At 47.1% G+C, this 16681-nt stretch overlaps 1 protein-coding gene across 1 annotated transcript in view; it reads right to left on the minus strand.

Annotated features, from left to right (window-relative positions):
* LOC118734306 (N(G),N(G)-dimethylarginine dimethylaminohydrolase 1) overlaps positions 1 to 7428 on the minus strand; it is a 67369-nt gene extending 59941 nt beyond the window's left edge. Inside the window, exon 1 of the mRNA XM_036464027.1 lies at positions 7176 to 7428. Coding sequence (XP_036319920.1) covers positions 7176 to 7213 — 38 coding nt within the window. The 5' untranslated portion in view covers positions 7214 to 7428. The remainder of the gene's footprint in view (positions 1 to 7175) is intronic.
* Between the last annotated feature and the right edge of the window lie 9253 nt (positions 7429 to 16681).

Genomic DNA, 16681 nt, shown 5'->3' on the forward strand with positions numbered 1-16681 from the left:
GCGACCGGGGAAAGGAGCGTTATCGGGCGATAAGAGTCTCCTCTGTTGGCGGGCTTCCCCGGTTTCAGCAGTGGGACCACTCTCCCTGATTTCCACACATCAGGAATGATGAGAGTGGTCATAGACAAATTGAGGACCTCCGTGAGGTATGCTACCCCCACAGGCCCCAAATGTTTCAACATCAGCATACAGATTCCGTCGGGTCCAATGGCTTTGGAGGCTTTCGCCTTCCCGATGGCCCCCTTCACTTCACCGCTGGTGAAAACAAGTGGTGCATTGTTTTTGGGCAGTTTGTGCAGCCTCCTGGTCACTCGACGTTTGGCCTTGTCTACCGAAGGATGCAGCGTGAATTGCCGACTGAAATAGTTCGCGCATTTCTTCGGGTCCGATGAGGCGTGACCTTCGAATGAGATTTCCACTCTGTCGTCACGCTTCGTCGGGTTGGACAAGGACCTCACGGTTGACCAGAGCTTACTCACACCAGAGGTGAAGTTACAGGCCTTCAAGTGCTCTTCCCACTTTGTCCGCTTGTGTTGATTTACCAGTTGGCGAATCTCCAAATTAAGTTCCCTCAAGCGAGGGTCCCCGGGGTCGACCTGGCGTAGGTGGTCACGCTCATTTGCTAGTACAGCTGCTTCAGCCGGGAAATTTGGGCGGACTTCCGCGATACGTCCGGATGGTATGAAGCGAGCTGCTGCGGCTGTGACTACCCTGCGGAACTGGCGTTCGCCAGCATGTACGTCTGTGGGTGTGGGGAGGGCGGCGAAGCTGCTCTCGGTAACTTCCGCGAAGCCGTTCCAATCAGCTTTGTTGAAGTTGGTGTAGGTTCGGTGATCCGCGGGAGCATAGTCGGTGGGCTTATTGATCGAGATGATTATGGGCAGATGGTCTGATGCTAACGTTAGCATAGGTCGCCATGATATGCTATTTATCAGACCAGCGCTAGCAATTGTTAGGTCTGGCGAGCTGCTGCAGCTGCCCACAATCCTGGTGGGGGCGTCGTCGTTCATGGTGCAGAATGTCGAATCGTCTATCTGCTCAGCCAAACTGTTTCCCCTCAGATCATTGGCCAGGCTTGAGTGCCAAAGATCGTGGTGCGCGTTGAAGTCACCTACTACCAATCGGTTTTCGCCTCTGAGTAGCGCACCTATGTCAGGGAGATATCCAGCCGGGCAGCAGGTGACAGGGGGTATGTACACGTTAAATATTTCGAGCTCGACATCGCCTGACCGGACAGCTATGCCCTGACATTCTAGGGTAGTGTCCCTTGGGTCGATGTCTTCTTCGATTAGCCGATACTGCACTGTGTGGTGTAGAATGAACGCTAGTCCTCCACCATTATCTCGCTCGCGATCTTTACGGAGCACATTGTAGGCGGCGCAACATTGTGGACCGCAGCTATCAATATGCCGTGCCGACCCATGAAGACTGCTATCTCCTCAATCTTGCTCTGGAGTCCGTTGTAGTTAAGTTGGAGTACGTTCATATGCCTTGGGAGGCTGGTCGCGATACGGGGGTGAGGGAAGTGTGGGGCCTACCTTGGGCCTGTTGCGCCTGACGCAGTTGCTGTTGCAGCCTGATGGTAGGTGGCTGCGATATGGGCGTTGTTGTCTGCGCCGGCGGTGCACTACAGCAAGGGGCGCTGTAGTTTGTAGTCCACTCGCGAGTGGTGCGTAGACCAGAACATAGCCGGAAGTGGCACCAGCCAAGGCATGTGTTGCATTTGACTGATGTCACATTCCGGTATATTCTGTTCTGGCACACGGAGCAGATGGTGTGGGCAACCAGTAGCTGCTGGTTGGCTCGCGCTCGCGAGTGGGACCGGTCGGTAGGTTGTGTGGGTGGGGTGTGTTGGGAGGTTTGCTGTTGCTCAGGGGAGCTTCAAGGGGCCGTGCAGGCTCTTCGGGTGCTGGGTTGCACCCGTGCATTACGCGAGTGGGTTGCCGTGGAGGCTGATTGTGCCATTTGGCTTGAGCAACAGGGAGCCACAAAGTTTGTGGTCCACTCCCGGTGAGACCTAAGGCCAGAGCAGGTTCTTAGGTGACTCCACCCGTTGCAGGAGTTGCACCTAACCGAAGTGGAGTTCGGGTGGAGTCGATTCTGGCAAACACAGCAGAAGTAAATTTCAGGTCCGGGGTTGGGCTCTACGCCCGCCCGGAGAAGAAGGATGCGGAGCAATCCGGCTGCAAGGTATTGCTCCATGGACGGATAATGATTGGTGGGTATCGCCGATCTAGACGGGGTTAGATCGCCGAAACTGTAGGTCCCTCCCCTTTGTGTGACAACATCCAGGCGCACACCACAAATTGGAGGGGGAGCTCGGCCAAACACTAACATATGTGTAAGCGCCAATCTATTATTATTATTATTATTATTATGTAAGAATACAAAGACAAATTATTTATCAGAACCCAACAAGCATTTCAGTAAACGTTTTTAAAAATAACTTAAATAAAGTTTGCTATAATAAGCGTTAACCTTTTTTTTGTTTTTTTTTTTTTTAAGCTTTCTTTTGAAAATTTTTAGTAAGTTTATATTCATACGCTTATAAAAAACTTTTTTTGAACCTTTATTATAAGTTTACACTTTTACGCTTATAAAAAGCTTTCTTTTGAACATTTATTACAAGATTATATTTCTACGCTTATAACCAATGTTCCTTTTCGATTATATTACGCTTACTTTCAAGCGTTTTATAAACAAATAATCAACGTTTTGTAAGCTTAATGTTTATAACTGAAAACTTAAAAAAAACTTTCTTTAAGTTTATTTTGCTTGTTGGGAAGCATTGTCTTTTACACACTACAAAAAGTAATAAAAACTCTCAAAAAAGCAAACTCGCTACTGCGAAATAATGGTTTGAAAATCGGCATAAATTCAAATCCGCATAAAAAGAGACCTACGTGTATAGGGTAACAACCGCTAAAAAAGGTCCGGAAATGTCGGGAGGGGTACCCATCGACGCGTTTCGGTCCCCGTATTAACAATCCGGGGCGGAAGGTTAATATTATTGGGAAATCTTTGGCTATTTGTACAACGATTTAGGGGTGGTGGGCGGAGGGGGAGGGGGCGTGGCTCCCCAAACCCCCCTAAACGAAGGAGGATGAACGCCGCTTTATGAAAAGTCACCCCTCACCCCCTCCCCCCCTAAAGACCCCTTGGGAGCTGTTTGAAAATAGGGGAATTTAGATTTTTTGCAAGGAAAAAACAAAGTTAAACTTGCGTCCGAAGAAGGGGGGCTAAACACCTTTTGCAGAGAACACCTTCCTGCGTAGGCAGCCTTCGGCCGCGCTTAGGGATTATAACCCTTACTACGTAGAATTCTCCTTTCTGTGTGACATAACTGGGGATGAGGTAACTAGAATTCCCTTTCTGTGTGGTAAACCTGGGGCTGCCGCCCCAGTGATGTCTATTTCGGTTACTGGGTGTTTTATAAAAATATCTTGTATATAAAAATGTATATACAAATTTATAACAAAAATTTGCAACAAATACCATATTTCCAACCGACATTATTGTTAAATTGGTGCACAGATTTAGTAAATTAAATTTTTGTAATAAAGCGTGAACTGTTGTCTACAAGTGTGTGTAAAAGTTTTTTGATTCGATTCACGCGTTTGGGCACAGCAACCCAAAATCATTTTACAAATTCATAAAGCGTACCCATATTATTAACCATTTAAAAGTTATAAACAAAAAGCTTTTGTTAAATTTCGTTGTTTTGTATGGGCAATTACCCCGACAAAAATTTACTAAATCACCTGTTCTCACTTTTTAAACACTATTAAAGTATATAATTTAACTTAATTATTAAACACACACATAGTTTATCAACCTAAGATAGTTTACTTTGTTACTAAAAAAAATTGACAATCTTTCCGAACTGAAACGCGAGATTCCAAAATAGCTACAGTGCTGCCACTGTATTAGTATTTCATAATAATTCAGTTTTCCTTACAAGGCGTGTGCAGTGTTTCGGTATCTTCATTCGTTTGATATACATATTTTGTGAATTTGTATGACATTTACATATACAAGACATTTTTATAAAACACGGAGTAACTATAATAGACATTACTGGTGCGGTAGCCCCAGGTTTACCACATAGAAAGGGAAAGTTACCTTGTTGTTGTTGTTGTAGCGGCTACTAAGCCCCGTTCGGGGCGGTTCATCCATCAACGTTGTCGTCTATTTCAGCTAGTGGGAGGCCCATGAAGTGTGCTACTTCCAAAGGGGCTGTCCATAGGGACAGGGGCGTTAGCTGAGTGGGGTTCTCAGGGCATGTGAAGAGGCGCCGGGAGTCGCAGTTCGTAATGCCGTGTTTTGGCAGGTCTGTAGCTTCAGCCACTGCGTCCTGCTAGTCCCAGGCGACCATACAGGCGCTGCGTAGTTTAGAACCGGCCGGCCAATTGCCTTGTATGTTGCCAACAACGTTTCTTTATCTTTGCCCCAAGTGCTGCCGGCCAGCGACTTGAGGACATTGTTGCGGCTCTGTACTTTGTTGACAATTGCGGTTGTATGCGCCGAGAAGGAGAGCAGACTGTCCAAGGTAACTCCGAGGATTTTTGGGTTATTCACCGTCGGTATTGTTACGCCATCGAAATGAATACCCAGTGGCAGTCTGACCTCCTTCGTCCAGGTGGTGAAAAGGGCTGCCGAGGATTTCGCAGGGGATAGGGGAAGGCTCCTTGCAGTGAAGAAGCGAGAAAGTTCGGAGAGGTAACTGTTTACTTTCGAGCACAAGTCATCAATTCCATTCCCAGACGCCATGATCGAACAATCGTCAGCATACGAGACTATATTAACACCCTCTGGTGGCTGAGGAAGCTTTGATATGTAATAATTAAACAGTAGCGGGGACAGGACACCACCCTGCTGTAGCCCCTGTTTAATTTTACGTGGCTTGTTAGTTTTGTCTCTGAAAATTACTGACGTGTGTTGTTGTTGTTGTTGTTGTAGCAGCATACAAATTCCCCAAAGACTTTTTGGGGAGTGTTGCTGGAGTGACAGTCCTTGGCCAGATATAAATCTGGGTCGTTCCGGTTACGTAGACCCGACTGTCGTGCGAACGTACTGACGTGTGTCGACCACTCAGGTAATTCGCCGACCATCGTTTGAGTCCCTGTGGGAGTGACGAGGCCTATATATCTTCTAGTAGCGTTGAATGACTGACAGTGTCGAACGCCTTGGACAGGCCCAACGCTACTAGAATAGTTCTCTCACAGGGGCGGTTTCGGTTTAGGCCACGAGTTATCTGAGTGTTTATGGCGTTAAGTGCTGTTGTTGTACTATGCACTTTACGGAACCCATGTTGATGCTTCGCTGGGGTCAGGTGGTTCGTGAAGTACGGGAGCAGCAGGGCCTCGAGTGTCTTCGCTACCGGGGAAAGGAGTTATCGGGCAAATTGCCGTGCAACGTCGTCTCTTGGACCGCAGCTATTAATACTCCATGCCTTCCCAGAAAGACAGTTATCTCCTCTATCTTGCTCTGGAGTCCGTTACAGTTAAATTGTAGCACCTTTGTGTGCCTTGGGAGACCGATTGTGATGTGTGGTGTTAAAGAGTTGTGTTGCCTGCCGGCCCCCTGCTGTACGTGCTGCAAAAGGGGGTGCTGCCTTGTGGTGGTGGTTGGCGGCGTCGCGGGGGAGGGATGCAACGGGCCAGCACAGCAGGGGCCCACATAGTCACTCATCCAATCTCGTGTGTTGCGAAGTCCTGAGCACGCCCTAAAGTGGCACCAGCTGAGGCAAGAGTTGCACTTGACTGATGTCACGTTACGGTATATTCTGGACTGGCAACAGGGCAGATTGTCGGAGGGACTAGGAGTTGCCGGCGGCGGTGTGTGGGTGCTATTGTGTGTCTATTGTTGTGTTGTGTGGGGGTGTGGGTGTGTTGATTGTGTGCTGCCCAGGCGGGTGGTGGTTTGCCGTGGAGGCGGTCCGGTTTGCACACCATGGGGCCACGAACGACGTGGTCCATTGCCGGTGCGTACGCAGGCCCGAGCAGTTACGGAGGTGACTCCACCCGTCACAGGCATTTCACCTGACCGAGGTAGAGTTTGTATGCAGTCGTCTTTGGCATACGCAGCAGGTGTAGATTTCTGGCTTAGGTTTGACTCTATGCCAGCCCTGAGCAGAAGGGTGCGGAGAAGGTGTAGCCCTAGGATCGAGCAACGTTTGATGGATTTTGCCGACCTAAACGGGGCTAGATCGCCGAAACAACAGCCCTTGGTCGGGTAAAACCCGAGTCCATTCCGCTACGTAGAACCGGCTGTCGTGGGAATGCTAGTTACCTTGTCCTTTCCCAAGGCTACATCACTGCGGCGGTAGCCCCAGTTGGTGCACACCAAAAGGAGAATTCTATTTGGTAAGGGTTATAGTCCTAAAGCGCGGCCGAAAGCCGCCTACGCAGAAAGGAATTCTACGCAAAAATACTGTGGAAGCAAGTAAAAATTGTGATTTTTGGCCATTTTTCTAAGGGGACCCATAGGGGGCCTAGGTGGTCGGGGGTTGCAGTTTAAATGGAATTTTTTCATATATTTTTTATAAAAACCAATTTTTATCAGAAATTAGAAATGCAAGGCACAAGGAAGAAGTGCATAGTGTAAACTGAGGGTAATAGCGCTAATGAAATGTGAAATAAAGTGGCAATACTAGCGATTTAAGTTTTGGCAAGCGCAGAGTTTGTTTACTCTGTTTTATTAGCGAAATATATAAAATACTAGAGTTAAATGATATAGTTTGAATAAGACAATAACCCGGATTGTTAATACGGGGGCCGAAACGTGTCGATTGGTACCCCTCCCGATATTTCCGTACCTTTTTTAGCAGTTGTTACCTTATACTAGAGAATTACGAAACGTGTATGCAACCTCAGATACGCGGTTTTGCTTAACCTTGATACGCGGTTTTGTACTTGAAACGACGATATGTATGTATGTACGTACACATAGTAATTCACCAAAAGAGCAATTAACTCGGGTACGTCAAATATTTATTAATTCATATTAAAAATCACAAATGAATTAAACATCGCCTAACTACATAACTAGAAAAAATAGGAATGTTGCCAGCATCTCGCAATTCAAAACACAACCGACAAAAAGGCTTAGAGACTGGTAGTTTTAGGTATTTAAATACCTATAATATACAATGGTTAATATAATTGTTTAATTACCTTGCTACAATAGCGTGTGTATATTTCTGCGGCGGCATTTCTACTATTTGGTTTGTTTGCGTTCTCGTTAAAAAGTAACCACTTATTCCGATCTTATAAGTACTATTTTAACATATCTATAACCAAATTCAACTGGCTTGTCTCATCTCAATGACTAACTAAATAACTAAAGATTGAATTGAAAAAAGTTCTTCAAATATGCTGGTCCAAAAAATATGTAAACATGTTTGATAACTCCACCCAGTGTGTTAGAAATGTCGAAAATACATCGATGCATTAAAAATATCGATGTTTTGCTTTGATGCATCGAAAATATTCGACTCGGGGCGTGTGTGAATCGGTAACAAAGTTTGCGGCAAGTAAATTTTTGACAACTATGAGGTGAATAAAATTTCAGTAGCTCATGAGCAGAGGTGGGCACTACCACAAACAAGCGTGAGCTAAAAGTGAGCATGTGTTAGTGTACCTAATTCATTTTGCATGCTGTCGTGTTCTCATCGATGCGCTCTCGCTTGTATACGTACACGCAACGCTTACGCTCTTTTAGCACCTGCTAACTCTCTGCCCATGCCTGCTCATGAGGCTAGTGAAATTTTTGGCAAGTGCATAGAAAATTTTGACAATCGCAAAGATTGTTGCTGTGTGTAATTTTTCGTAAAACAAAAGCTTAAATTGATGAAATGCAATCAATGATGGTAGATATTTTCTTAAAATATTTTCACTTCAATTTTTAATAGTTTATTCCGAATAAATCTGCGGTTATCAAAAATTTACTGCTGTCAGAAAAGATTTCATTTCACACAGCAGATTGGCAAAACTGTCTCACCATAGTAAAAATATTATTCAACAGCTTTCCCCATAGAACTTTGTTACCGATTCACACACACCCTCGATGTATAAATAGTCGATGCACGAGGCAAAGAAAATTAAACGGAGTTTCCACAACACTCTAATGACGTTGTTCGCTGTCTCAATTAAGATTGGCGAATCACCCTGTTTACATAGCACATTCGCAATTCACTTGGGATGTTGTTGTTGTTGTTGTAGCCGCACTACTAAGCCCCGCCTATTTCGGGTCAACATTCAATCATTTTCGTCAAGCCCAACTAACGGGAGGCCCAGGAATCGAGCTGTTTCAATGAGTTGGACCAGAGGGAGAGGGGTGTTAGTTGAGTCGGATTGAACTGGCATGTGAAGAAGTGGTTGGTATCGTGAGGGGATTCTCCAAATGCCGGGCACTCATTGGGGATATTGGGGTCGAGTCTGGACAGGTAAGTGCTGTTGTTGTACTGTGCACTTTACGGAAACCATGCTGATGCTTCGCTGGGGTCAAGTGGTTTGTGAAATACGGGAGTAGCAAGGCCTCGAGTGTCTTCGCTACCGGGGAAAGGAGTGTTATCGGACGATAAGAATCTCCTATGTTGGCAGGTATCTCCGGTTTGAGCAATGGGACCACTCTCCCCACCTTCCAGATGCCTGGGATGATGAGAGTGGCCATTAGGTACGCTACCCCCGCAGGACCCAAATTTTTCAGCATCAGCATGCATATTCCGTCGGGACCCATGGTTTTGGAGGCTTTCGCCTTCCCGATGGCCACCTCAACTTCACCGCAAGTGAAAGCAAGGGGGGCACAGGTTGTTGGCAGTTTGTGCAGCCTTCTGGTCCCTCGACGCTTGGCTTTGTCCACCGGAGGATGCAGTATGAACTGCCAGCTAAAATAGCTCACGCATCGCTCCGGATCCGACTGGTACAGGTAGCTTTTGAGGCTGCTACAGTATCCAGACCGTAATTGAGCCAGGGTAACGCGGGTCTCTCTTGGCAATTGAAGCTCCGTCTCCGCTAGGTTCATAGCTTCATAGGTCGAGAGTCAAGGTAGGCGGTGACTGACTCTCTATGGATGTCGTTAATGGCTCGTCTGTATGTCGTTGTTGTTGTTGTTGTAGCAGCATACAAATTCCCCAAAGACTTTTTGGGGAGTGTTGCTGGAGTGACAGTCCTTGGCCAGATATAAATCTGGGTCGTTTCGGTTACGTACGACTGTCGTATGTTGTTGTTATTTTTGTAGCGGCTACAACAACCCCGCCCAGATCGGTTGGTATCTCAGTCGTTGTCGTCAAGTTCCACTAACGGCAGCCCTAGGAAGCGTGCAGCTTCTATTGGGTTGGTCCACAAGGACAAAGCCGTTAGGGTTGTCGGGTTTTCCGGGCATGCGAAGAGATGTTTCGAGTCATGTGGGGTCTCTCCGCATGCCGGACACTCATTTGGCACATCCTCATTCAATCTACTCAGGTAGGAGTTTAACCTGCTGCAGTAGCCAGAGCGGAGTTGGGCTATTGTCGTTCGTGTCTCCCGGGGCAGATGAAGCTCCGTCTCGTCTATGTCCGGGGGCGGTATGCCTAGAACGGCATTCACAGGTCTAGAGTCTACATAACTCGAGACTCACTCCCTGTGAATGCCGTTCAGAGCCAGTCGGTAAGCTGACAGGTCCAGAGGTTGCTTGATGAACCTCTGGGCTTCGTCCGTCAGTTCATATAGATGCCTCCTGACGTGCCTAGGCGAGGGCTCGTCTGCAAGCAGCTGTCTGTTAGGGTGGCCACTTCTGTGGCTCCCGATCAGGAACTGCTTGCAGAGCATTATGTTGTCCTCCTTTATGGGGAGCATTTGTGCCTCGTCGTGGAGATGATGTTCGGGCGACATCAGGAGGCATCCTGTCGCTGTCCTGAGTGCGGTGTTCTGTACTGTCTGTAGCTTCGTCCACTGCGTCCTACTAGTCCACGACGACCACACTGGCGCTGCGTAGTTTAAAACCGGCCGGCCTATTGCCTTGTATGTTACCAGCAACGTTTCTTTGTCTTTGCCCCAAGTACTGCCGGCTAGCGACTTGAGGACCTTGTTGCGGCTCTGTACTTTATTGACAATAGCGGTTGCGTGCGCAGAGAAGGAGAGCAGGCTGTCGAATGTTACTCCGAGTATTTTGGGGTTATTCACCGTCAGAATTGGTGTGTCATCGACGTGAATTCCCAGCGGTAGCCTGACCTGATTCGTCCCTTGTGAGCAGGGTCGCAGAGGATTTCGTAGGGGAGAGGGCTAGACACTTTGCAGTGAAGAAGCGAGAAAGTTCGGAGAGATACCCGTTTACTTTCGAACACAGGTCATCAATTCCATTCCCAGTCGCCATGATCGAGCAATCGTCGGCATAAGAGACAATCGAGACTCCCTCTGGTGGTTGAGGGAGCTTTGAAATGTAAAAGTTAAACAGTAGCGGGGAAAGGACACTACCCTGTGGAACCCCCTGTTTTATTTTTCTGAGTTTACTCGATTTGTCTCTAAACATTACCGACGAGTGTCGACCACTCAGATAATTTGCCGACCACCGTTTGAGCCTCTGTGGGAGAGAGGAAGCCTCTATATCTTCTAGTAGCGTGGAATGGCAGACGGTGTCAAACGCCTTTGACAGGTCCAACCCTACTAGAATCGTTCTCTCACAGGGACGGTTTCGGTTAAGGCCACGAGTTATCTAAGTGTTTATGGCGTTAAGTGCTGTTGTTGTACTGTGCACTTTACGGAAACCATGCTGATGCTTCGCTGGGGTCAAGTGGTTTGTGAAATACGGGAGTAGCAAGGCCTCGACTGTCTTCGCTACCGGGGAAAGGAGTGTTATCGGACGATAAGAATCTCCTATGTTGGCAGGTATCCCCGGTTTGAGCAATGGGACCACTCTCCCCACCTTCCAGATGCCTGGGATGATGAGAGTGGCCATAGACAAATTGAGGACCTCCGTTAGGTACGCTACCCCCGCAGGACCCAAATTTTTCAGCATCAGCATGCATATTCCGTCGGGACCCATGGTTTTGGAGGCTTTCGCCTTCCCGATGGCCACCTGAACTTCACCGCAAGTGAAAGCAAGGGGGCACAGGTTGTTGGCAGTTTGTGCAGCCTTCTGGTCACTCGACGTTTGGCTTTATCCACCGGAGGATGCAGAATGAACTGCCGGCTAAAATAGCTCGCGCATCTCTCCGGGTCCGACGAAGCGTGGTCACCAAAGTCTATCTCGACTCTGTCGTCGCGCTTCGTCGGGTTGGACAACGACCTCACGGTTGACCAAAGCTTACTCACACCAGAGGTGAAGTTACAGGTCTTCAGATGCTCCCACTCCCACTTCTTCCGTTTATGTACGTTTACTAGTTGCCGAATCTCCGCGTTGAGATCCCTGATACGGGGATCTCCTGGATCGGCCTGACGAAGGCTATAACGCTCATCGGCTAGGACAGCCGGTTCGGCAGGGAAGTTTGGACGTGAGTCCGTTATACATCCTGCCGGTATGAAGCGAGCTGCAGCGGCAGTGACAGCCCTGCGGAGCTTACGTTCACCGAGATGGACGTCGGTTGGTGTGGGTAGCGCAGTAAAGGTGTTTTCAGTAAACTCCGCGTAACCTTTCCAATCAGCTTTAGAGAAGTTGATATAGGTCCGGTGTTTGGCGGAAGCAAAGTCGGTTGGTCTATCTATCGAGATGACTATGGGTGGTCTGATGCTAAAGTCAGCATAGGTCGCCATGTTATGCTGTTTATCAGACCAGCGCTAACTATGGTGATGTCTGGCGAGCTGCTGCAGTTACCCATAATCCTGGTGGATGAGTCGTCGTTGTGCAGAATGTCGAATCGTCTATCTGCTCAGCCAAGTCTGTTCCCCTACGATCGTTTGACAGGCTTGAGTGCCAAAGATCGTGGTGCGCATTAAAGTCACCTACTACCATACGGTTTTCACCTCGGAGGAGCGCACCTATATCAGGGTGATATCCTGCCGGGCAGCAGGTGACAGGGGGTATGTATATGTTAAATATTTCGAGCTCAACATCGCCTGACCGGATAGCAATGCCCTGACATTCTAGGGTGGTATCCCTGCGGTCGTTGTCTGCTTCGATAAGACGATACTGCACGGTGTGGTGCGTGATGAACGCTAAGCCACCAACATTATCTCGCTCGCGATCTCGACGGTGCACGTTGTACCCGGCACAATTCAACAGAGTTGAATTGCTGTGCAACTTCGTCTCTTGGACCGCAGCTATCAATATACCATGCCGACACATGAAGACGGTTATCTCCTCAATCTTGCTCTGTAGCTCGTTGCAGTTAAATTGAAGGAGCTTCATGTGGTTTGGGAGACGTGTCGTGAAGTGGGGTGTAAGGGATGTGTGTGTTCTTACCGCCGTTGGCTGTGTGCGCTGCTGTGATGGTTGCCGCCCTGTGGTGGTGGCGGGAGGCGTCGCAGTTGAGGTCTGCGACCGAGCAGCGCAACACGGGCCCTCGAAGTTCCAGGTCCAATCTCGCGTGGTACGCAGACCTGAGAATGCCCTAAAGTGGCACCAGCCAAGGCAGGTGTTGCTGTCGTATGTCGTCGGGTCCAGTGGTTGGTCTACATATTGCTGGACTGCGTCTTTGTATACGAATAGGTGGCCTCTGACGTGCCTGGGCGGAGGCTCCTCCTGAAGCAGAGGTATGTTTGGTTGTTCGCTTCTGTGACACCCCACCAGAAATTGCTTACAAAGCATTTTGTTGTGTTCCCTTACGCCATCAGAAGGCACCCAGTCGCTGTCCGGAGTGCGGCATTCTGACAAATCTGTAGCTTCGTCCACTGTGTCCAACTAGTCCCCAGCGTCCAAACTGGTGCAGCATAGTTTAGAACCGGGCGGCCAATTTCCTTGTATGTTGCCAGCAACGTTTCTTTGTCTTTGCCCCAAATGCTGCCGGCGAGCTAATTGAGGCCCTTGTTGCGGCTCTTTACTTTATTGACAACTGCGATTTTGTGCGTAAAGTAGGAGAGCAGGCTATCGAAGTTGACCCCTAAAATTTTCGGGTTATTTACAGTCGGTATTGGTGTGCCATCGACTGTATGTACTTTACGGAATCCCTGCTGATGCTTCGCTGGGGTCAGGTGGCAGGTGCAGTATGGGAGTAGCAGGGCCTTAAGTGTCTTCGGGACCGGGAAAAGAATCGTTATCGGGCTACAAGAGTCTCCTTCGTCAGTGGGACCTCTCTCCCTGATTTACACACATCAGGAATGATGAGAGTGGCCATAGACAGGTTTAGGACCTCCGTTAGGTAGGCTACTCCCGTAGGTCCCAAATGTTTCAGCATCAACATACAGATTCCGTCGGGTCCAATGGCTTTGGAGGCTTTCGCCTTCTCGATAGACCCTTCCACTTCACAGCTGGTGAAAACAACTGGTGCACTGTTTTTTGGCAGCTTGTGCAGCCTCCTGGTTACTCGACGTTTGGCCATGTCTACCGAAGGATACAGTGTGAATTGCCTACTGAAGTTGGTTGCGCATTTCTTCGGGTCCGACGAAGCCTGACCTTCGAATGAGATTTCCACTCTGTCATCACGCTTCGTTGGGTTAGACAAGGACCTCACGGTTGACGAGAGCTTACTCACACCAGATGTGAAGTTACAGGCCTTCAAGTGCTCCTCCCACTTTTTCCGCTTGTGCTGATTTACCAGTTGCCGAATCTCCAAAAAAAAATTCCCTCAGACGATGGTCCCCGGGATCGACCTGGCGTAGGCGGTCACGCTCATTTGCTAGTACAGCTGCTTCGGCCGGGAAATTTGGGCGGACTTCCGCGATACGTCCGGGCGGGATGAAGCGAGCCGCTGCGGCAGTGACTACCCCGCGGAACTGGCGTTCGCCAGCATGTACGTTTGTGGGTGTGGGAAGGGCGGCGAAGCTGCTCTCGGTAACTTCCGCGAAACCGTCCCAATCAGCTTTGTTAAAGTTGGTGTAGGTTCGGTGGTCCGCGGGAGCAAATTCGGTGGTCTTATTGATCGAGATGATTATGGGTAGATGATCTGATGCTAGTGTTAGCATAGGTCGCCATGATATGCTATTGATCAGACCAGCGCTAGCAATTGTGAGGTCTGGCGAGCTGCTGCAGCTACCCACAATCCTGGTGGGGGCGTCGTCGTTCATGGTGAAGAATGTCGAATCGTCTATCTGCTCAGCCAAAAGATTTCCCCTACGATCATTGGCCAGGCTTGAGTGCCAGAGATCGTGGTGTGCGTTAAAGTCACCTACTACCATTCGGGTTTCACCTCTGAGTAGCGCACCTATGTGAGGTTGATATCCTGCCGGGCAGCAGGTGACAGGGGGTATATAGACGTTAAATATTTCGAGCTCGACATCGCCTGATCGGACAGCTATGCCCCGACATTCTAGGGTGGTGTCCCTCGGGTCAATGACTTCTCCGATAAGCAGAGCAATTTCTTAGGTGACTCCATCCGTTGCATGAGTTGCACCTAACCGAAGTGGAGTTCGGATGGAGTCGATTCTGGCAAACATAGCAGAAATATGTTCCTGCTCCGGGGTTGGGCTCAACGCCCACCCGGAGAAGAAGGATGCGGAGCAATCCGGCTGCAAGGAGTTGCTCCATGGACGAACAATGATTGAAGGGTATCGCCGATCTAAGCGGAGTTAGGCCGCCGAAACAACAGCCCTTGGTCGGGTAAAACCCGAGTCATTCCGGTACGTAGAACCGGATTGAGATCTCTCCTTTTTGTTCTTTGCTTTTGTTTATTGTTTAGTGTGTTGTTTATTGGGCATTTCAACGGTGAAGAAAAAATGTGTAGGGGTCAGTGTGCAAACCTCTACCACATATGTGGTAGATCTACAACATAGTTTTTTAAATTTGGGTGTCTACCACATCTACCCCACAAGGCTTTATTTATTTATTTATTTATTAATTTCTGTCTACAGAATTAGTTTCTTACAGACTAGTAAAGACTGTAGTTTCACTCAGTCAAATTACTCTTAAATCCATCAATACTTAAGTTAAAGTTGATAACACTAGAATATGTATTGCACAATTCCAGGCATCTAGCAATTGGTTAATTTTTGGCATAATTCTTGGTATGCAGTGCACCAACCAGTAGCCTATTGTTTCTTAAATTACGCGGGTGATTATGCAATATGAGCAAATTTGTTAAATAAGCACAATTTATGTGCCCGTTGATTAGTTTATAAACAAATAAATGGAGAATTAATCTCTTCTTTCCTTCAAAGACTGGAGACCCAGCAATTTCCATATGCCAATATAGGGAGGTACATAACCTTGCCAGGGTAACCTGCAAATAGCGAATTTGGTGAAAATCTCTTGAACTCTTTCAATTTTGATCGAGTGCGCTTCATAATATGGACTCCATATTATAGAACAGTATTCCAGACGGCTTCTTACTAAAGCGATATAAAGGGATTTTAAAATTATTGGATCTCTGAACGCTTGAGTATTGCGCCTAATAAAGCCTATCATTGAGAACGATTTAGATACGATATAGTCAACGTGTTTTGTAAACGCGAGTTTGGAGTCAAAAATAATGCACAAATCTTTTATTTCAGTGCTCCGCTTTAAAACGCAACCATCTAATTTATAGTCAAAATATATAACACTACTACACTTCCTCGAGAACGTAACTACACAACATTTACCTATATTTAGGTTCAAACAGTTAAATTACACCACTGCTGAAATTCATCTAGATCGAGCTGAAGGCGATTACAATCTGAGAAATCACGCACAACTGAAAAAAGCTTAACATCATCTGCAAACATCAGGCAGTTTGCAAAATTAAAACAGTTAGGCAAGTCGTTTATAAATAGAATAAACAAGAGTGTTCCATAATCCGTGCCCTGTGGTATGCCCGACCATGCATTAACAGTCACTTGAGATGTTGTTGACCCAATTTTCACAAGTAACTTTCTTTGCGTTAGAAAGTTCTCGAAAAAATCTAGCAGTTTACCACTAATACCGTAACTTCTCATCTTTTGTAAAAGTATACTGTGTTTGACTTTATGGAAGGCTTTGGAAAAGTCTGTGTAAATGACATCAACTTGAGCGTGGTTTTCAAAATCTTTAATTATCTTATTAATTAAGAGAATTAATTTGAAGCAGGTTGATATACCGGGAGAAAATCCATGCTGACTATTGGATATTAAAACTCTCACATTTGATCAAATAATTTGGCTAACGTACATTGTTTAACTATAGGTCTATAGTTACAGACATTATTGCGATCCCCAGATTTATAAATCGGGGTAATAAAACATAACTTCCATTGGTCGATGAAAAGTCCTTTATCTAAGCAGTTTTGGAAAAGAAGAGATTTAGGATAAGCTAATGCTGTAGAGCACTTTTTAAATAACATGGGTGAAAAACCTTCAGAGTCGGGCTTCGAGCTAGGCTTCAATAATGAAATAGCCAGCAATACATCTTCCTCCGAAACCGAGAATCCTGTAATGGGTGATAAAGAAGTTGAGGGTAGAATAGGTGTTGATAAATCATGTTTTTCATAGACCCTCTGAAAAAAATTTGCAAACAAGTCACAAGCGTCGAGTGTGTTGTGAGAAGTGATGTTTTTATATTCCAGGCTCGTAGGAAATCCATTAGTTTTCCTTCTCGAATCAACAAATTGCCAAAAAGCGGACGGGCTTAAAATCTACATTTTTTGGCAGAACATTTG

This window comes from Rhagoletis pomonella, unplaced genomic scaffold (assembly GCF_013731165.1).
Source record: "Rhagoletis pomonella isolate Grant_MI unplaced genomic scaffold, Rhpom_1.0 Rhpom_scaffold_00002, whole genome shotgun sequence".
In the NCBI taxonomy this organism is placed as follows: Eukaryota; Metazoa; Arthropoda; class Insecta; order Diptera; family Tephritidae; genus Rhagoletis; species Rhagoletis pomonella.